Source organism: Elgaria multicarinata, chromosome 3, assembly GCF_023053635.1.
Source record: "Elgaria multicarinata webbii isolate HBS135686 ecotype San Diego chromosome 3, rElgMul1.1.pri, whole genome shotgun sequence".
In the NCBI taxonomy this organism is placed as follows: domain Eukaryota; kingdom Metazoa; phylum Chordata; class Lepidosauria; order Squamata; family Anguidae; genus Elgaria; species Elgaria multicarinata.
The window spans coordinates 174,954,672-174,976,256 of record NC_086173.1 but is presented as its reverse complement, the minus strand read 5'-3'; the positions used below and the strand labels follow the sequence as shown (position 1 = coordinate 174,976,256).

Sequence of the window (21,585 nt, the reverse complement as noted above, 5' to 3'; positions counted from 1 at the left end):
CATAGAATTGTAAGATTGAGGGAATTATTTGGATATTTTAAATGGATTTTTTTTTTAAAAAAACTAAAGTTTTACTACTGTCTTAAGTTGCTTCATGAAGCCTTTTTGCCTTGAAAAGATGGGTAAAAATACACACACACAATCCCATCTTTCCTGAGTTCACTTTCTGTTAATATACCAAACAGAATTTCCCCCTCTATTTAGCTGCAGTCCCGTGCATATTTTCCTGGGAGTAAGCCCACGAAAACAATGGGACTTACTTCTGAGAATACCCATATAAAATGGTGCTGTAAATTTATTTTCATGAGAGAAACATGACAGGAACTCTTAACCCTGGGATGTTCTGAGAAGATGATTATTTTTATTTTCATTTTTGTGTGTTACCCCCCAAAAAAGGTCTTTTCTCTTTTTCCACAGAGGTGCAGATGTAGCTAAAACACACACACTAAAGACATTTAATTTTGAATTTTCGTTCAAACCTCTATATTATTGGAAAATAACGGGAAAAGGTAAGTGGCCCAAAATCATGGGATTACTAGACATATATGTATAATATGAGTACGATTTCAAAGTAAAATGAAATGGATTAATAAGAGCAAAAAGAATGGTTGCCTCCTAAATATCTCTAAACTCAAATGCCTGTTGTTCGAGTTTACTACTTTACCTATAGGCATTTATTAAAAACTACAAATAAAATACGCTGTTTGTGGATCTAAACCATGCCTTTGTCTTCTCAACATAGGAAAAGCTTTTTTTTAGTTTTATCATTTATGAATTAAATTCATATTCCACCTTTCCTCTCCCCTCAACTATTTTACCCTCACAACAACCTTGTGAGGGAGGTTAGGCCGAGAGACTTCAGCCTTCATCAACCGAGTGCCCTCCAGTCCAGATAAGTTGGGATACCACTCCCATCCTTCCTGGCCAGCCCTGGTATTGGCAATGCTGCCTGGGGATGATAGGAGTGATAGTCCAATAAATCTGGGGATGATAGCAATAGTCCAATGCACCAGGTTGAGGGGGAGGCATCACTATACCACACTGGCTTTAATATCCCGTTTAAAAAAATAAAATCCAGCAGCAGATCGCAAATCAAAAGAAACAATTTTAAAGAAATCAATCACATCAAAAACGTTAGAAAAAGAAGAACCAGCACAAAGTTTCCTGTCTGCAAATACTTTTTAATCGCTTGTAAAAGGTATCTGAAAATGCATGCAGCACCTGGTGAAATTCCCTCTTCATCACCACTGTTAAAGCTGCAGGAGCCCTGCCCTCTTTTGTATCTGGTCACTCTAGTATAGCTCCTGCAGTTTTAATTGTGGTGATGGAGAGGGAATTTCACCAGGTGCTGCATGCATACCAATGACACCTGCTGAAATTCCCTTTTCTATGCAACTGTTAAAGATACAGGAGCCCTGTCCTCCTTTCCATAGGGTCACTATAGTATTGTTGACACTGATGCAGTAGCAGCTTTCCAGCGTTTCAGGCAAGATTTTTTCCAGTCCTACCTGGAATTTTTTTTAAGGCACAGGATGACTGCCTTAAGATGTGTAGAAACGCTTAACTGTATTAACATTTCCTGTACCTTCCTCCCCACACTCCCCAGCCATTGTGCACTTCCGTCTCAAATAAAATGAAGGAGCAGAAATCTAGCAGGGTGCTAGAGACAGATTTTAAGCTGTTATTGTAAAGCTGACCTAGAAATAAAGAAAGGAAAAGTGGTGGGATATAAACCCTTAATTAGGCTGACCCTATGAAAAGGAGGACAAGGCTCCTGCATCTTTAACAGTTGTATTGAAAAGGGAATTTCAGCAGGTGTCATTTGCATGCATGCAGCACCTGGTGAAAGTCCCTCTTCACAGCTATAGCTGCAGGAGCCCTGCCTTACCGGCCATACGCCTTTGTAAGTTGTGAGCCCGTGTTGCCCTGCATGTAAATCAGCTGGACCATGTTTTATTATTGTTCAATCTGTTCTGATTTCTGGGTGAATGAAAGCACCCTTTTAAGCCACCCATGTGAAAGGGAGGGCCGCCCTCTAGTGTCCAAAAGAGGAATGGCAGTGGTGGAGGCACGCTGCTGGGAGTGTTGCCTTGTCACAGAAACACGAGTGTGTTTCTCTGTGTTGATACCAGTCTATATCATAGAACCGTAGAGTTGGAAGGGGCCTCTAAGGCCATCGAGTCCAACCCCCTGCTCAATGCAGGAATCCACCCTAAAGCATCCCTGACAGATGGTTGTCCAGCTGCCTCTTGGAAGGCCTCTAGTGTGGGAGAGGCCACAACCTCCCTAGGTCACCGGTTCCATTGTCATGCTGCTCTAACAGTCAGGAAGTTTTTTCTGATGTCCAGCTGGAATCTGGCTTCCTGTCACTTGAGCCTGTTATTCCGTGTCCTGCACTCTGGGAGGATCGAGAAGAGATCCTGGCCCTCCTCTGTGTGACAACCTTTTAAGTATTTGAAGAGTGCTCTCATGTCTCCCCTTCATCTTCTCTTCTCTAGGTTAAGCATGCCCAGTTCTTTCAGTCATGCCCAGTTCTTTCAGTTCAACGTAGGCACCAGGCTAAAGTCCTTAGGGAGCTCATTCCACAGCTGGGGTGCCACAGCAGAGAAGGCCCTGCTCCTGGTTGCAGAGAAGGGGTGCCACAGCAGAGAAGGCCCTGCTTAGGGTCTGGGCAGGTACATATGGGAGGAGGCGTTCCTTCAGATTTTTATTAATGATTTGGACGAGGTGCAGGGAACGCTTATCAAATTTGCAGATGACACAAAATTGGGTGGGATAGCTAATACCCTGGAAGACAGAAACAAACTTCAAAGGGATCTTGACAGGCTGGAGTGCTGGGCTGAAAACAACAGGATGAAATTTAATAGGGATATATGCCAAGTTCTAAGAAGGATGCAGACAAGCTGGAGCGTGTTCAGAGGAGGGCAACCAGGATGACCAGGGGTCTGGAAACAAAGCCCTATTAAGAGAGACTGAAAGAACTGGGCATGTTTAGCCTGGAGAAGAGAAGATGGAGGGGAGACATGATAGCCCTCTTCAAATACTTGAAAGGTTGTCACACGGAGGGCCAGGATCTCTTCTCGATCCTCCCAGAGTGCAGGACACGGAGTAACGGGCTCAAGTTAAGGGAAGCCAGATTCCAGCTGGACATCAGGAAAAACGTCCTGACTGTTAGAGCAGTACGACAATGGAACCAGTGACCTAGGGAGGTTGTGGGCTCTCCCACACTAGAGGCCTTCAAGAGGCAGCTGGACAAGCATCCATCAGGGATGCTTTAGGGTGGATTCCTGCATGGCCTTGTAGGCCCCTTCCAACTCTGCTATTCTGATTCTATGAACCAGGCCCCAAGTTGTTTAGAGCCAGCACTTTGAATTGGGCTTGGACCTGGACTGGCAGCCAGTGAAGCTGGAAAATTATTGGCGTGATGTGGACTCATTGGTCAGTCCCCGTTAACAATCATGTTGCCCTGTTTTGGACCAGTTGAAGTTTTTGGAATTCACGGCATACTGTTTTAATAAGGTTCTTGGTTTATGTTCTTAAGTGGTTTTAATTATCCTGCTTCCTAATAATTCTTAGCTCCTGAATGTTCAGAGAGCCTCAAACACATTATCTTGCTACAACCTTGCAAGGTAGGTCAGTAGTATTACCCCTATAGTGAAGGGGGTTAAAGGAGAGTGTCTTCCCTCAGACCCCACCCAGCAATCTTCTGAGAGAGGGAAGATTTCAGATCTGCTTTTGTAGCTTAGCCTCTGAGCTGCTCTGTTATGTCAGCTCTTTGCTATTTATTTATTTATTGCATTTCTATATACCGCCCAATAGCCGAAGCGCTCTGGGCGGTTCACAAAAATTAAAACCATTCAAAGTATAAAACCATAACATAAAATACAATATAAAAGCTCAACCAGATAAAAACAGCAGCGATGCAAAAATACAAATTTTAAACAGCAAAGTTAAAATTAAATTTATAGGCGGTTAAAATGCTGAGAAAATAAAAAAGGTCTTCACCTGGCGTCTAAATATATATATAATATAGGTGCCAAGTGAACCTCCTTAGGGAGCTCATTCCACAGCCGGGGTGCCACAGCAGAGAAGGCCCTACTCCTGGTAGCCACCTGCTTCACTTTCTTTGGCAGGGGCTCATGGAACAGGGCCCCTGCAGATGATCTTAAGGTCCGGGTAGGTAGCTATGGGACGAGGCGTTCCTTCAGATAACCTGGCCCCAAACCGTTTAGGGCTTTGAATGTTAATACTTTTATGTAAGGCGTGAAAAGAAGAAGTGTTTCTTGAAGGGCCTCGTCCTCTCCAAGGCCTCTTGCTCTCCGCCATTAGGGCTTCCCCTCCTGCTCCTCTCTGCTGCCACAGCTTACCTGCTCTGTTCAAGCCAGGAACAATCCAGACACAGGTTGACCCACCTTAGTGAGGATTAAGACACGGAATAACGGGCTCAAGTGAAAGGAAGCCAGGCTGGACATCAGGAAAAACTTCCTGACTGTTAGAGCAGTATGACAATGGAATCAGTTGCCTAGGGAGGTTGTGGGCTCTCCCACACTAGAGGCCTTCAAGAGGCAGCTGGACAACCCTCTGTCAGGGATGCTTTAGGGTGGATTCCTGCACTGAGCAGGGGGTTGGACTCGATGGCCTTGTAGGCCCCTTCCAACTCTGCTGTTCTATGATTCTATGATTCAGCAAGACCTTGAGCACGAGGGGAAACCGTCCACGAAACGTTCCCCCCTTTGCAAAGTGGGGTCGCTTGGTCCTATGAGCCTGGATGGCTTGTGAGGAGCTTTTTTTGCTTACGTTCAGAGCCGACGTTCGTCCTAAGTGCACCATTCCAGAGTAAACGGTGATGCTAGGTCCCTGCTGTGGTGGGTGAGGAGGGTGGGTGTGTTTTTGCATCAGTGTGTGTGTGTGTGTGTGTGTGTGTGTGAACTAAAGTGGCTTTGTGGGAAGGTTTTGCTTCACTTTTTGCTAACCTCAGTCGCTTGGATCGTGGCCAGTTCCTCTATTTCATTTCTCCGAATGCTGAGCCTAGCTTGTCGCGTGGGGAAGCGAAACCTGAGCGCCTCTGCAGCGTCCCGTCCGCTGGGAAAGGAAGGATTTTGCTTAGGGTGGGGGAGGAGGGCGCACTACGAGCCCAGAGATTGCCGTAAGAAGCGCCCTGATGCTGGATCAGACCAAGGGTCCATCTAGTCCAACACCCTGTTCACTCAGGGACCCACAAGCAGGTCACGGTGCAACAGCACCCACCCATCCATGTTCCCCAGCAATTGGTGTATGTAGGCTTATTGCCTCTGATACTGTAGGTATGTCTGGAGAGGTGGAAACGAATAGTGGGGATGCTGGGACTCCATAGATCCAGCAACCGGTGCCTGCATGTGTGCGTGCTGACCCTCGTTGGTCTGACCCTGCATGGCTCTTATGTTCTAACAGTGGGTGGTGTGTCTACTCTAACAAAAGAGGATGGTAGAACAGGGTCATTTCTCTCTCCTCTCTTTCTCTCATATGTCCAGGGCTTTGTGTGCAGTCTATTCCCTCTCAGGGAAAAGGGTAACACTCAAAAAGTCTTCAGCCTTTGCTCCTGACCATCATTCCAGTCAGATCCAACAAATCATAGAATCATAGAAGAGTAGAGTTGGAAGGGGCCTCTAAGGCCATCAAGTCCAACCCCCTGCTCAATGCAGGAATCCACCCTAAAGCATCCCTGACAGATGGTTGTCCAGCTGCTTCTTAAAGGCCTCCAGTGTGGGAGAGACCACAACCTCCCTCGGTCACTGATTCCATTGTCATACTGCTCTAACAGGAAGTTTTTCCTGATGTCCAGTCGGAATCTGGCTTCCTTTCACTTGAGCCCGTTATTCCGTGTCCTGCACTCTGGGAGGATCGAGAAGAGATCCTGGCCCTCCTCTGTGTGACAACCTTCTAAGTATTTGAAGAGTGCTCTCATGTCTCCCCTCAATCGTCTCTTCTCCAGGCTAAACATGCCCAGTTCTCCAGAATACTGGGCAGGCTGATGTGGGCAGAGAGAGGGAATTTGGGGAGGCAGCAGGCATCTTGGCCTTGATTCCCCCCATAAGTTGGTCAGGGTAAGGCTTGTGCAAAGCGACCGTTCCCCCCTCCCAAAACTTTATACTGAATACCACCCGAATACTGCAAAATTTGCACAGCTTGACAATTGTTTTCCAAGCTGAATTTGAGGTGACGGTTTTAACATTTAACATTGTAAACCGTCTTAGGATCTGGTTCTCTAAGGCTCTGCCTGTCTTGCTCAGTTTCTAAGACCAGCAGCAGAGCCCTCTTTGAAGACATCTTCGCTTGCAGAGGCTGCTTGTCAGACATGCAGGAAAGGGCTTCCTCCTGTGTGGAATGCACCCCCAGGTGGAGTTTTGACCGGTTCCCCACTCTCTCCGCATACAGGAAGGGGTGTGTGTGTCAAGACACTTCTTCTTAACTTGGCATTATAAATTGTTGTGTTTGTTACAGTGGTTTTTAAAGGCCTCCCTGTGTCTTTGTGATTCTTGTTTTAAACAGTATAGAAATATTTACCATAATGTTGATGATGTGGTAGTCATAGAATCATGGAATAGTAGAGTTGGAAGAGGGACCCACAAGGCCATCGAGGCCAACCCCCTGCTCAATGCAGGAATCCACCCTAAAGCATCCCTGGCAGATGGTTGTCCAGCTGCCTCTTGAAGGCCTCTAGTGTGGGAGAGCCCACAACCTCTCTAGGTCACTGGTTCCATTGTCGTACTGCTCTAACAGGAAGTTTTTTGGAATCTGGCTTCCTTTAACTTGAGCCCGTTATTCCGTGTCCTGCACTCCGGGAGTATTGAGAAGAGATCCTGGCCCTCCTCTGTGTGACAACCTTTTAAGTGTTTGAAGAGTGCTCTCATGTCTCCCCTCCATCTTCTCTTCTCCAGGCTAAACATGCCCAGTTCTTTCAGTCTCTCTTCATAGGGCTTTGTTTCCAGACCCCTGATCATCCTGGTTGCCCTCCTCTGAACACGCTCCATCTTGTCTGCGTCCTTCTTGAATTGTGGAGCCCACAATTCAATGGCCTTGTAGGCCCCTTCCAACTCTACTATTCTATGATTCTATGACAGATCGACAGGGCCGTATGGATACCCAGGAAGGACAACCGACCCAGAGAAGTACACCGCTGGTGGTCACCTACAGCCCCCCTTTGAAACCACTGCAACGGATCACCAGTGGACTCCAACCCATCTTCAGCCCAGACGCTTCTCTCTCACAAGCCTTGGGAGGCAGAGCGGTCCTGGCCTACAGACCACCTCCCAACCTGAAACGGATGCTAACCAGCAATAGTATGCAGACAGAGGGCCCAGACTATGCAATAGACCCTAGTGCCAACTCTGCCCCCACTTCTATTCAGGCAACACTGTCACAGGACCCAATGACATCAGTCACACCATCAAGGGCTCTTTCACCTGCAGCCTTATATAGTTTTTGTTACGTGCCATCCCTGACTTCGTCTATTGTTAAGTTCTTAACACGTGTCTTATTTTTCACCACTTTTTTTCAACTGCACGTTATCAGATTCCCAATGGCACATTTCTTTCCCAACTGCACATTTTACCCCCAACTGCACACTAAAAAAACCACCTGGCCAGTCCTGGTGGTGGGGAATCAGGTGAGTTGCTGCCTCATCCTGCCTGGCCTTCCCGCCTCCACCCCTGTCTGCACGCTGGATCTGTGCCAGGGATTTTCCAGGTCCGGCTTGTCACTTGATGCGGCGCTTGGGTGTTTGTCTAGGTTTGCAATTTATAGAGCATTTCCCTGAATTGACAATTGAGCTGTGCCAATCACAGGCCCCAGGACTGCCCTGGTCATCAGTTGCTGGGCAGGGAAAGTGTCACGTTGGCAAAACTCCTCTCTCGTGCGGTGTCTTTACAGGCTTCTCTGAGCATCTCACGTTCTTGCAGGATTGAAGAGACTTGCTTTGGGGGAGGGGGAGGAGATTAAAACAACAACAAATTGATAAAGCTCCCCCAGCCTTCTCCCTCCCCCTCATAGAATCATAGAATAGCAGAGTTGGAAGGGGCCTCTAAGGCCATCGAATCCAACCCCCTGCTCAATGCAGGAATCCACCCTAAAGCATCCCTGACAGAGGGTTGTCCAGCTGCCTCTCGAAGCCTCTACATGGGAGAGCCCACAACCTCCCTAGGTAACTGATGCCATTGTCATACTGCTCTGTCAGGAAGTTTTTCCTGATATCCAGCCAGAATCTGGCTTCCTGTAACTTGAGCCCGTTATTCTGTGTCCCTCACTCTGGGAAGATTGAGAAGAGATCTGGACCAGGGTGGATTCCTGCATTGAGCAGGGTGTTGGACTCGATGGCCTTGTAGGCCCCTTCCAACTCTGCTGTTCTATGATCTATGATTCTATGATTTGTTTTTTCCGTTGGGCACGAAACCTGAAACGCCCTGGTCCAGAGAAGGGGTGAAATCCAATCTAGGTTTTCCACTAACTGACCTTCCACGTTTTACGTGATCTACAAAATCTTGATCAAACGCACCACATATCTTAGAAAGTATAATGTGCAAATGAGATAATTATGTGTTGAAAGCAGAGAGCTAGGACCGGCTGCAGAAACCTGGCAAATATATTCTTGTTCGGAAACATGGATTCACCATCACGGAATGTGTGGAGAGGTCCTGGGGACACCATATATTTATTTTGTGTCATTTCATTTCTATACCACCCACCAGCCGAAGCTCTCAGGGTAGTTGTGGTAAGACACACTCTTTTAAAAGGGGACAAAACACAGACAAATTCAGACAAGCACAATCTAATTTATTTAAACTTCAGTAAGGTGACAACATGAAAGTATGCGAGAGGTGGGCACGACATACGAGACCCCACAGGAAATATGGTTACAATGCAAAATCAAAGACCCTCTCCCAGCACATGCAAACCCAGTTCTTCTTGGGGTGTTTTCAGAGGAGGCTTTTATGATGCCATTGTCCTGCCTCAGTCACAAGACTTTACAGGCGTGCAGATGTCACCGTCTTCCACTTGGGACCCTCCTGTGTTCACCTACCACTTCCTCCATCTTTTCTCTTACTGCAGAAAACCAATTAAGGAGTAAAAGACAGGATAGTTGCACAGTGCCTTCTAATACGTAGCGCTCGGAGTTCTCTGTCTGGAAGCGCCCTTTATCAACCACTGACCAAAGAAGAACTTGCTATGAGTGATTTCCCTGAGAGGAAGCCTGGAGGAGGGGTTTTGCTGCCAGCAGACCTCATATTGCTTAGCATTGTAATGAATGAGCCCACAGCGTGATGCAGCTGTTAAAAAAGCCATCTTAGGGTGCATTTCGCAGAAGCCTATCCTGATCTTTCTGCACTGGTCAAATTTCATCTGCTGTACTATGCTCAGTTCTGGGTGCCACACTTTAAGAAGAATATAAAGGAATTGGGCTCGGTTTAGAGGAGGGCAATGAAGATGTTCAACATTACAGGAAACAAGTTCTACGAGGAAAGGCTGAAGAACTGGGCATGTCCAGCTTGGAGAAGAGGAGATGAAGGGGAGACGTGATCGCCATCTCTGAAGATCTGACAGGCAGCCATACAGGAGACGGAGCGGGTTTGTTCTCTGTCGTTCCAGAAGGCAGGATTAGGACCAACGGGTGCAAATTGCAAGGATTTCAGCTAAACAGCAGGAGATGCATCCTAACCATGGTCCAGCTGTGTGGAACAGACATCTTTGGAAGGTGGTGGGATCCCCTTCATTGGAGGCCTTTAAGCAGAGGCTGGATAGCCATTTGTCGGGGATCATAGAATCCTAGAATAGTAGAGTTGGAAGGGTCCTCTAAAGGCCATTGAGTCCAACCCCCGCTGCTCAATGCAGGAATCCACCCTAAAGCATCCCTGACAGATGGCTGCCCAGCTGCCTCTTGAAGGCCTCTAGTGTGGGAGAGCCCACAGCCTCCCTAGGTCATGGATTCTATTGTTGTACCACTCAAACAGTCAGGATTTTTTTCCTGATGTCCAGCCGGATGCTATAACTGATCAGGGGGGTGGGCTATATGATCTCTGAGGCTACTTCCAAGTCATAGAATCATAGAATAGCAGAGTTGGAAGGGGCCTACAAGGCCATCGAGTCCAACCCCCTGCTCAATGCAGGAATCCATCCTAAAGCATCCCTGACCGATGGTTGTCCAGCTGCCTCTTGAATGCCTCTAGTGTGGAAGAGCCCACAACCTCCCTAGGTAACTGATTCCATTGCGGCTTTGCTTCGAATAGCCAGAGCAGGCTCAACAAACCCCTGGAGAGGCAGGAAGCAGTGGCCTAAATGCTCCACCCTAGGGCCACCCCAGGATCTTTGCTGAGTTTCTCGGGGACGAGGAACGGGGCCTCCTCAGAGAGCCCACAGGCAGCAAGAGGAGACAGGCGGCGTCTCAGGCCCCGTCCACCTCCACGGCTTCCTGGAGGGAATCGACTTCTCCCTTCCCTCTTGGGGAGAGATGCCAGAGTGGAGCCCATTTGGGAAATCAAAGAACAGGGTCTTGCTTTACTGCCAAACTAATCAGGAAAATGCTGCTTTGTCCCCGACGGGGCTGGAATTCGCACCCCCCGGGGGGGGCTGTCCTTGGGGCATCACTCTGGGCACACCCTGTTTGGGTCCCCTGAGGGGCCATCGTCTGCCCTGCTGGCCCATTGCAAGGTGAACACAGGTTTGGGGAGAGAGAGACCAGGGACTCGGTTTGCGGGGAATCAGAGAGCGCCAGCAAAGTGACTCCCCCCCCAAAATTCTCCAAGCGGATCAAGGAGGGGGAAAGCGTTGCCAAGGAAGGAGCAGCGTTGGTTGGCGAGGAGGGATCCTGGAAGTTCACACGAAGGCAGGAGCGGATCTCGTGGGGCGGAACTGGAGCCCTGCGCCTCCTTTACCTGAGAGGGAAGGAAAGGAGAGGGGCGTGTGAGGACCCTCAGGGACAGAGGTGGGGCAGGTCCCAAATAAAGGAGGAAGGCCTCCCCCCCCCATCTGAGACAACCAGGCAAAGTGCGGCTTTGGAAGGTCTCTGCTCCCCCAGGGAAGACACAGAACTTCTTTCATACTTTTGCTCAAACTCCTGATGGACTTATCTATGGTTTCTCCCCCTTCCCTCTACCCTCCTCTTCCACGGCTTCTTTCCTGCCTCTCCCTCTGCCTGGACCACACCCCTCCCCTCCTGCACCCCCCCTTCCCCAGGACGCCTCCCAGGTACGACTGGGAACCAGCCCATGTGGGCGCCACAAAGACAAGCAGTTTGGTTCAATCTCCTGCTGATCTCGCAGGAGGAGGCTGCTAGACCTCACGAAAGAGGAAACGGATGGCACAGATCTGCCCCTTGTCGCTCTAGCCATAGCGACACCATGAGAGCCCCTGCCCTGCCCTGTGGGAAGGAACGTGAACCTCCCCCCCACCATTTAAGGCCTCCTGCAGGCGTCTGGAACTCACAGGGGCCCCGGGCGGTATCTGCCTCCGTTCATCTGCCGGCTCTTAAAGATGAGGACGGTGCCCACAATGATGCCCACGATGCCCACGGCCAGGCCCAGGCCACACACCGCGTTCTCCGTTGTCTCCGGGAGGGGCTCCGGCATGTTGGGGTCTGAGAGAGGGGAGACAGGAGGGGTGCAGAGGGGTCGTCAGGAGGACAAAAGCGGGGGAAAGACCCCCGACTCTCCGCCACCTTTTCCGCCCCTGTGATGCTGCATCCGCCGTGGACACGGCTGAGTCTTCTGCTCCTCACTTGGAGCGTCACCACACCAGCGTTATACGGTGCAATCACTGCGAATTGCGTGCAAAGGACTCTGAAGTTTCCAAGTTTATAATCTCCTTTGACTGTGAAGCACTCCCAGGCATCCTGCCTTAATTGTGCTTCAAAGGGAAAAGAAGTGCAATATTTAGCTACCTGATTTTGAGCATATCTTCCGAGTGGCCGCTGGGGCGCAGGAACAGAAAAATTAAACAAATGCTTACATCTGCATAAGCTTTAAAGATAAAGGCTCTTAAGGAGAGCTTTAAGCATACCAAATTTGAATTGGATTGGGTCATCCATTGATTCTTTTTAATTTATTTTTTTTACATTTCCATCCTTAAACTCACTTCCTGGTGTGCAAAGGGTCGCTGCCAGAGTGCAGGACACAGAATAACGAGCTGAAGTTACAGGAAGCCAGATTTCAGCTGGACATAGGAAAAACTTCCTGACTGTTAGAGCAGTACAACAATGGAATCAGTGACCTAGGGAGGTGGTGGGCTCTCCCACACTAGAGGCCTTCAAGAGGCAGCTGGACAAGCATCTGTCAGGGATGCTTTAGGGTGGATTCCTGCATTGAGCAGGGGGTTGGGCTGGATGGCCTCAAAAGCCCCTTCCAACTCTGCTATTCTATGATTCTATGCCACCTGGTAGCAACAACAATGCTGAAAGCTTAGCGGTACGGGGATAAATCGAGGGAAACAGGTACGTGGGGTTAAACTCTTGGTCCCACGAAGTTGCTATGGAGTACGCAGGATCCCAGGACTGACCCTGGCTGAGCTGCCCTTTCCATGGCGCTCCCAACCACGTGCATCTCCTAGGGAGCCCCAAAGCCCCGACATCTCTCAAGGTTTCTCAAGGCAAGAATTACAGGGCCAATCTCTACTGATCTCGTGTGTAGACTTCCCAGCACCCTCAGAGTGCCGTTAATCTGGTCCTGTTCTTCACAGAGTGTGGTGTGTCTAAGGACGACTTCATACATGCATTTCATAGAATCATAGAATAGCAGAGTTGGAAGAGGGACCCACAAGGCCATCGACTCCAACCCCCTGCTCAATGCAGGAATCCACCCTAAAGCATCCCTGACAGACGGCTGTCCAGCTGCCTCTTGAAGGCCTCTAGTGTGGGAGAGCCCACAACCTCCCTAGGTCACTGGTTCCATTGTCGTACTGCTCTAACAGTCAGGAAGTTTTTCCTGATGTCCAGCTGGAATCTGGCTTCCTTTATCTTGTTAAACTTCCTTTAACTTTCTCTTAAAGCGTGGATTTATGCCACGTTCGCTAGGAGTGGGGTGTCTGGACTGCCTCCCTCCATGGCAAAGTCTTGCATTTGAAGATGAAAGCCCTGTCCTATGGCCTCTGATGGCTGCTCCCTTCCCGCGAAGGACCATTGAATGTGGTCGTGGAGGTGCATGTGCGACCTCCCCCTCAGCCCATGCTTGACTCCCTCCCCTCCCTCCAGGACAGCCTGCGCCCCGCTTACTCCATTCCTTGACGAGGGGCTGCTCCAGCCCCCAGTGTTCCACTTGGCAGAAGTAAACGTCGTCCCTGGCGGGGATGAAGGTCAGGTAGGAGAACTTCCGGAAGGAGTTGTCCTTGTTGGGGTAGAAATCCGTCTCTTCCACCCTCTCCGTCACCACCTGCCCGTTCTTCAGCCACGTGATGTTCACCACGGGGGGAGAGAAGTCGCCCACCAGGCAGATCAGGACGTTGGGCTCCCCCAGCTCCGCCGGCTTCTGTGGGTACACCGTCGCCTTCGGAGGAACTGAGAAGAGGGGAAGGAGAAGAGTTTGTGGAGAAGAGCCAGGTTGCAGAAGGGCTACCTCCGACAGGCCACCCGCCTCTCCGCCCACCCTGCCCCATCCCACGTTCTCCTGCCCACGTTTTCCAGGAGATTGTGCTGCTGTTCTGCTTCTCCCTCCCATTAAGAGATTTTCCCCATTAGGGAAAAAAGGTCTGGAGAGTCTAAAGTAGTAGTAAAGTTGAGCCCCAGAAATCCCCAAATGGTTCGATTCCAGCTGCTTCCAAAGTTTCGCCTACAGACCTACTGAGTGGCTCTCCGTGAACTCAAAGTTTCACCTTCTTGTGCAATGGAAAGGTCATGACTCCGGTGGGCCAGAAGTCCTGGTGGGAAATGGGGCTGGTGTGCCTGTGTGCTTAAGTGGGTCAGGAGGCAGCCATGAGAAGAAGGAGATGGGGGGTCGGACTTAGGCTGACCCTATGAAAAGGAGGGCAGGGCTCCTGTGTCTTTAACAGTTGTATTGAAAAGGGAATTTCAGCAGGTGTCACTTGTATGCATGTTGGACCTGGTGAAATTCCCTCTTCATCACAACAGCTATAGCTGCAGGAGCCCTGCCCTCTTTTAAATCTGGTCACTCTAGTATAGCTCCTGCACCTTTAACTGTGGTGGTGAAGAGGTGATTTCATCAGGTTCTCCATATATACTAAAGACACCTGCAGAAATTCCCTTTTCATTACAACTCTTAAAGATACAGGAGCCCGGTCCTTCTTTTCATAGGGTCAGCCTAGTCATGGGAGAAGGGGCTGCTCTCTGTGGGAGTCTGTGCTCGGCACAGATTTTCTCATCTCCTAAGCAGCGGGTGCCAGGATAGGACTGGATGAGACCCCCCTTCCTCTGCCCCTCCCCCAGGGCCGGTACCGTTCTCGGCAGGGGTGTTGTTGGAGCGCTTCATGAGGATGTCCAGGTTGGAGCGCAGGACGGCGATGTTGCCCTGGGCACCCTCGGCCTGGAAGCTGGTGAACTCCTTGAAGTCTGGCAGCCTCCAGATGGTCTCCTTCTTCTCCAGGTCCACGTGGAAGATCTCGTCGTCGTCAAACTCGAACATGAACTCCCCGGGGCCCTTGGGGTCCTCGAGGGTCCTCTGGACGAAGGCCACCTGCGACAGGATGTCCTCTCCTGCAGACGGAGAGATGGAGGGAAGGACCAGTGGGCGGAAGTGGAGCAGAGGGGGATGGTGGAGGAGGAGGAGGAGGAAGAAGACCCCTTCCCCAGAAGCTCAGCTGGATGGGACCCTGCTTGGGTTTTACATGGCTGATGGGCACCATAAGCCCTTCTGTCAGGGTCAGGCCTCTTCTCCCTAGTGTGTGGGGAGGGGTCTGAGGGCTTGAATCGGACTCAGGATCTCAAAAAGGAAGAATGTCAGCTAAGACAGGAAGTGGGGGAAGAGATTCTCCAAGACTCTTCAGGAGTCAAGGATGAATCTTCCGGGGAGCTTATCAGACTAAAAGCCGAAGGCAGGCTCAGGGACTCCTCCTCCCTGCCTCCTGGGAACTCAATCTCTCTCGGAGGGGAAGGGGTTTTGCTTTCTGCAAGGGGGCTGAGAGGGGAGGGGGCCGGCTGTGCTGCACAAGGTGAAAGGAAAGGCTCCATTCCCATTCCCTGATTATTGTTATTATTTATTACATTTATATACTGCCCCATAGCTGAAGCTCTCTGGGCGGTTTACAAAGATTAAAACACTAAACATTTAAAACCATAGAAATAGTTTAGATGCAATATCCATTTAAAACAACTATTCTTAGGAATGCCCCCCTCCCATCAGAAGATTCCCAGGCCTTCAGGCTTAAATCAAAACCAGGCCATGGAAGAAGAGGAGGAAGAGGAGGAGGAGGAGGAGGAGGACTCAGAAGGGGGGGGCAGTGAAACTCTTTCCTTTCCTCAGGCTCCCATCTGTTCCACTGCAACAGGCTGGTGGATGGTGGGGGGCAGGGGATCAGGTTCCCTATTGATCTTGTGTGGCACTACTTGGAGGAGGAGGAGGAGGGGGCAGGACGTAAGTTCTACAATCACAGATCCTTAGAGTTCAAGGGTGCCTTAAAGGTCATCTAGTCTGACCCACCCCCTACTGCCGCCATTGCAGGGAATCATAAAATAGTCGAGTTGAAAGGGGCCTATGAGGCCATCGAGTCCAACCCCTTGCTCAGTGCAGGAATCCACAGCTACAGCCCCCCTCCCTCCCTGAGAGGAGGCCCTTTGGCCTCTAAACGAAGGCGAGTCCAGCACCCGTTGAATGGCTTTTGCTGCCAGGAGGTTCTTCCCGAAGCTTAGGCGAAATCCTCTGTCGTGCCACTTGAACCCCTTGGTTCAGGCTCTGGAGCGGCAGAAGCCAAAGTTCCCGCCTCGCCTAGGCGGATGACAGCCCTTCATACACCTGGAGGTGGCTCTCATCACATGGCAGCCTTCTCTCCGGGCTCAACTTCCCCAACTCTGTCCACCTCCCTTTTCCTCTTAGCCTCCGGTCCCAACTCCACTTTTTCTTTCTGATTAACTCCCCCTCTGGTGGGGCTGTGAGGGGTGCGCTCTCTCTCTCTCTCTCTCTCTCTCTCTCTCTCTCTCTCTCTCTCTCCAGCTGGGGGGGGGGAGCAAACTCCAGTTCCTCCTGCCCCCCTCCTGGCCCTGGGCAGCACCCCCCTCCCTTCCCCTCCCCTCCCTACGCAATAAAGAGCCCCCTCCTTTGGGCAGCAGCCGTGGGGTCCCTCTGGGCCTCCACACATGAAAGAGAGTGTTTGGGGAGGGGTTTTTCTTGAGCCCGGGAGCCCAAAGCCCAGCCAAGGCCAAAGGGATTTCCCCTGCCCTGACCCACACGCCTGACCAATTGCAAAAATGCCAAACTTGGCCCCCTTCCAGCCTTCTTCTCCCAGAAGCAGAAGGGAATTTGGACGCCACATGTTTGCCTCTGCCTATAAGTGCTTTTTGGAGGAACGACTAGAATTACGGAGGAGGAGGAGGAGGAGGAGGAAGGCTGACAGCCGAGGGCATCCTAGTCAAGGAGACAGGAGTCCTGGAACATGCGCAGCGCAGAGAGAAGGAAAGTGACAACGACCACAGCACCACCACCACAACCCCTCATTTGCAGAGGAGAGTCTGGTTGAATGAGCGTCTCTTTTATGGGGGATTTTGGTTTCCCCCTCCCGGAAGAGCCTCTTCAAAAGTGGGGTAGAGGGTTGAAAAAAGAGTCACTCCCCTGGAAACAGAGGGGCCTCCTGCCCTCAAATGCTGGAGAGCTGCTCTGCCAGTCAATGTCGACAACACAGGGTTATTTAGGGTGACCCTATGAAAAGGAGGACTGGGCTCCTGTATCTTTAACGGTTGCATAGAAAAGGGAATTTCAGCAGGTGTCATTTGTAGCTATGGCGAACCTGGTGAAATCCTCTCTTCATTACCACAGTTAAAGCTGCAGGAGCCCTGCCCTCTTTTAAATCTGGTCACTCTAGTATAGCTCCTGCACCTTTAACTGTGGTGATGAAGAGGGAATTTCACCAGGTTCTCCATATATACAAATGACACCTGCTGAAATTTCTTTTTAAGTACAACTGTTAAAGATACAGGAGCCCTGTCCTCCTTTTCATAGGGTCACCCTAACTGGGTTATTTATTTTATTTATTTATTTATTTATTTATTTATTTTATTACATTTATATCCTGCCTTTTTTTCCTCTAAGGAACCCAAGGCGGTGCACCTAATCCTCCTCCTTTCCATGTTTATCCTCACAACAACCACCCTGTGAGGTAGGCTGGGCTGAGGGTCTGTGACTGGCCCAAAGTCACCCAGTGAGCTTCCGTGACCGAGTGGGGACTCGAACCCGGATCTCCCGACTCCCAGTCTGACACTTCAGCCTCTACAATACCGGCTTAGATGAATGCAGCGTTGCATAGGGCAGCTTCTTGTGTTCCCTTTGAAAACGACGGCGTTTTCCAAAGCCCCTCTGGGCGTGGGAACGTCTCTGCCCACCCCCGGGACAGAACCAGGCGCCGCTGCCTGCAAGCTGCGAAGAAAGGGCGCCGCTGCGCGCTGCCTCCTCCCTGCCCATCCAGCCCTCCACCCCCCTCCACACCTGTGTGCCCCTCTGAGCGACCCTCAGGTGTCCCCCCCCCCACTCTTACCTCGCCCGAGCTCAGCACCCAGCAGGATCAGCAGCCCCAGACCCAGGCGGAGGGGCCCAGCCGAGACCCCTTGGCTTCCTGGTGCTGCCATGCTTGCTCCCCCAAGGACGCGGCGCACCGTGGAGACCTGGGGCAATAGGGCGGCAAGTGCTCAATATAGCCCATTTCTGCCCCCCCCCCGGGTTGGTGGGTGTGGCTCTGGAAAACCCCAGCCACTCTCAGCCAATGGGACAAGGCCCTGGTGCTGACCAGGCAGTTGCTGGGTGAAAGAGTCCCAGCGGAGCGCCCAAGGAGAAGATAGACTCTGGACGGCTCAGCCGCGGACCGTCGGAGGGAGCCGAGAGAGACCCTTCCTCGGACCCCGGCCAGAGCGGAGCAGGGGAGGCTCTGGGGTCTAGAAGCCCACCAGCCGGACCCCCGTCTTGCCCACGTGTCGCACCCTGGGGTGGGGGGTCTGCCTCACCTGTCTGTTCTATACAGAAGCGATGTTTCTATTAAATAAGAGGCAGGCTCAGATCCATCGACATGACAGGTAGATGCTTTAGGGTGGATTCCTGCATCGAGCAGGGGGTTGGACTCGATGGCCTTAAGAGGCCCCTTCCAACTCTGCTATTCTATGATTCTATGCCAAAGAGTTGATCCACGGATTAGGCCCTTTGTGCTGTTACCCACAGCAGTTTCTCAAATTGCCAAATGTGCCCATGGGTCCCAAAAGTCTGGGGACCCCTGCTATACACAGCACCTTGCACATTGGAAACAATTTGTTTGACCATGACAGGGAGAATGCAGGGAACGCTGATCAGATCTGCAGATGACATCTGTACAGCACCACGTACATTGATGGTGCTATATAAATAAATAAATAAATAAATAACAACAACAACAACAACAACAATAATAATAATAATAATAACAACAACATAAAATTGGGTGGGATAGCTAATACCCTGGAAGACAGGAACAAACTTCAAAGGGATCTTGATAGGCTGGAGTGCTGGGCTGAAAACAACAGGATGAAATTTAAGAGGGATAAATGCCAAGTTCTACACTTAGGAAATAGAAACCAAAGGCACAGTTACAAGATGGGGGACACTTGGCTCAGCAATACTACAAACGAGAAGGATCTTGGAATTGTTGTAGATCACAAGCTGAATATGAGCCAACAGTATGATGTGGCTGCAAGAGAGGCAAATGCTATTTTGGGCTGCATTAATAGAAGTAGAGCTTCCAAGTCGCGTGAGGTACTGGTTCCTCTCTATTCGGCCCTGGTTAGCCTCATCTTGAGTATTGCGTCCAGTTCTGGGCTCCACAATACAAGAAGGACGCAGACAAGCTGGAGCGTGTTCAGAGGAGGGCAACCAGGATGATCAGGGGTCTGGAAACAAAGCCCTATGAAGAGAGGCTGAAAGAACTGGGCATGTTTAGCCTGGAGAAGAGAAGATTGTGGGGAGACATGAGAGCACTCTTCAAATACTTAAAAGGTTGTCACCCAGAGGAGGGCCAGGATCTCTTCTCGATCCTCTCAGAGTGCAGGACACGGAATAACGGGCTCAAGTTAAAGGAAGCCAGATTCCGACTGGACATCAGGAAAAACGTCCTGACTGTTAGAGCAGTACGACAACGGAACCAGTGACCTAGGGAGGTTGTGGGCTCTCCCACACTAGAGGCCTTCAAGAGTCAGCTGGACAACCATCTGTCAGGGATGCTTTAGGGTGGATTCCTGTGCTGAGCAGGGGGTTGGACTCGATGGCCTTGGAGGCCCCTTCCAACTCTGCTGTTCTATGATTCTATGATCCTATCATAGCCTACCAGCACAGCTATTGGGAATGATGGGACTTGCAGTACAACACCTCTTCAGGGCACTGGGTTGCTGAAAGGTGTATGTTTGTTTCAAAGATTTAGATCATTGACTCCTTTCCACTTTGATTAGAGAGGAATGGTTTTCATATTAGAGGCAGGCCTTCTAATAAAAAAGAAATGCAGGCTTTTGGTGGAGAGCTGCATTTGTGACTTGGAGCCCAACAGGATTTGTCTTTTGGAAAAAGATTTGGGAGTCTGGGAGCCTGTCCCGTGAGGGCGAGGTTCCCCTCAAACTGGATTTCAAGCACCATCATTCCTTCGTCCCTGCTCCTATCCTTCTGAAACTTTGCAGGTCACCCCAAAACCACAGGGATTGAAGAGGAGGGAACCCCAATCATTTCCTCCCCCAGATTGGAGAACTCCCCTTCCACGTGAACTGCTGTGCCCGTCCCTTTGAGCCTTTGCTGGTTTCTTAATCTGGGACACCTCTAGGCTACCTTTATTTTCAGAACAATGGTCCACAAGGGACATAGGGGATAAGTAGGGTGACCCTATGGAAAGGAGGACAGGGCTCCTGTATCTTTAACAGTTGTAATGAAAAGGGAATTTCAGCAGGTGTCATTTGTATATATGGAGAACCTGGTGAAATTCCCTCTTCATCACGCAACAGTTTAAATCTGGTCACAGTATAGCGGCATTATAACTCCTGCAGCTTTAACTGTTGTAATGGAAAGGAAATTTCACCAGGTGTGACATGCATACAAATGACACCTGCTGAAATCCCCTTTTCTGTGCCACTGTTAAAGATACAGGAGCCCTGTCCTCCTATTCATATACCCTATGGTCATTTATGTGAACCGCCCAGAGAACTACAGTTATTGGGTGGTATAAAAATGTAATAAATAAATAAGTATATTCACACACACATGCACACCGTGTGGCTATCATTCTGCAATGTGGCAGAAATGTCTGATGGGGCAACGAATCCTGAAATTTCCATCCAATTCTTCAAAGGAATAAAAAGATTATTGGCAGTTCCTTTGGGAAGAAAATCAAAATAGAAAGGTGCGTAACACACACAAACCCACTGCACCTATTTATATATATATATATTGGGCAGGTGCTACCCCCTCCTAAGGGGCTACCATGCCCACAATTATCATCCAATTCAGGCCAAGAGAACAAAAGTTACAGTGTTCTTTTTTTTATATAAGGGGATGCAAATTTGTGTTTCTGGGCCTGTGCCCCGAATCTTTTAAGAACCAAGCAGTGCCCCTGGGTCCCCCCTCCCAGGCCGCTGCCTCCCAGTTCTATGGCCTTCGGTGGGCAGCCCACCAGTGGGCAGAGGGAGGGGTCTTTGGTCCTTCATGGAGAGACAGTGGAGGGGGGTCTCTCTGGGGCCTGACTTAGCGTTGCCTCTGCAGGCTTTGTCTCTGAAAGGCATAAAACAATGACCATGACCTGGTTCATATGAGAAGACAAGCCGCCTGGGTGACCAGCCATCATGGGTTGATGTGTCGTGTGAACCCACCTTTTTCCTCTCTGCGTTCCTCGCATAGTCCTTCAAGCTGTGCATTCTTCATGGGAAATAATCCCTTTGACAGCCAAGGAAGACCCTTCCCTTCCTTCTTTCCTTGGAAGCCGTGGGCAGGAAAGAGAGGAACACCCCCACTTCCCAAGAGGCTGAGATATTCCCTCCGGGGGGGGGGTCACCTGTCTGCCTTCAGCCAGGGCTGCTGCGTCTCTGTTTCTAGGCAGGCTGGACCCTGGATTGTGCCAGCTGATCCTGAGGCAGCCAGGCTGGGGCAGGGCGTGAGGGTGGGCGTCTCAGGCCTCAGTGTTTGCAGGAATGCCAGAAATGCATGGGGAGTGGGTAATTCATTTGCAGGCCTTTTAAGCCCAATATTGTAAATGTGTTTTTATTATTATTATTTATTATTTTTATTATTATTATTTATTTATATAGCACCATTAATGTACATGGTGCTATACAGAGTAAAACAGTAAATAGCAAGGCCCTGCCGCATAGGTTTACATTCTAATAAAATCATAATAAAACAATAAGGAGGGTAAGAGAATGCACCAAACAGGCAGTATAAAAGTCAGAACAATTCAAGTTTTAAAAGCTTT

At 50.0% G+C, this 21,585-nt stretch overlaps 2 protein-coding genes across 2 annotated transcripts in view; both read right to left on the bottom strand.

Moving 5' to 3' along the window:
* Positions 1-21,585, bottom strand: part of LOC134396452 (class II histocompatibility antigen, M beta 1 chain) — a 274,896-nt gene that overhangs the window by 59,668 nt on the left and 193,643 nt on the right. The window lies entirely within an intron of this gene.
* LOC134396464 (H-2 class II histocompatibility antigen, A-U alpha chain-like) lies at positions 8,788-17,762 on the bottom strand. Its single transcript, XM_063122986.1, has 5 exons — positions 17,656-17,762; positions 14,411-14,668; positions 13,235-13,516; positions 11,455-11,605; positions 8,788-10,904 (listed from the first exon to the last, which is right to left on the bottom strand). The coding sequence occupies exons 1-5, from the start codon at positions 17,744-17,746 to the stop codon at positions 10,901-10,903; spliced, it is 786 nt and encodes a 261-aa protein (XP_062979056.1). The 5' UTR covers positions 17,747-17,762; the 3' UTR covers positions 8,788-10,900.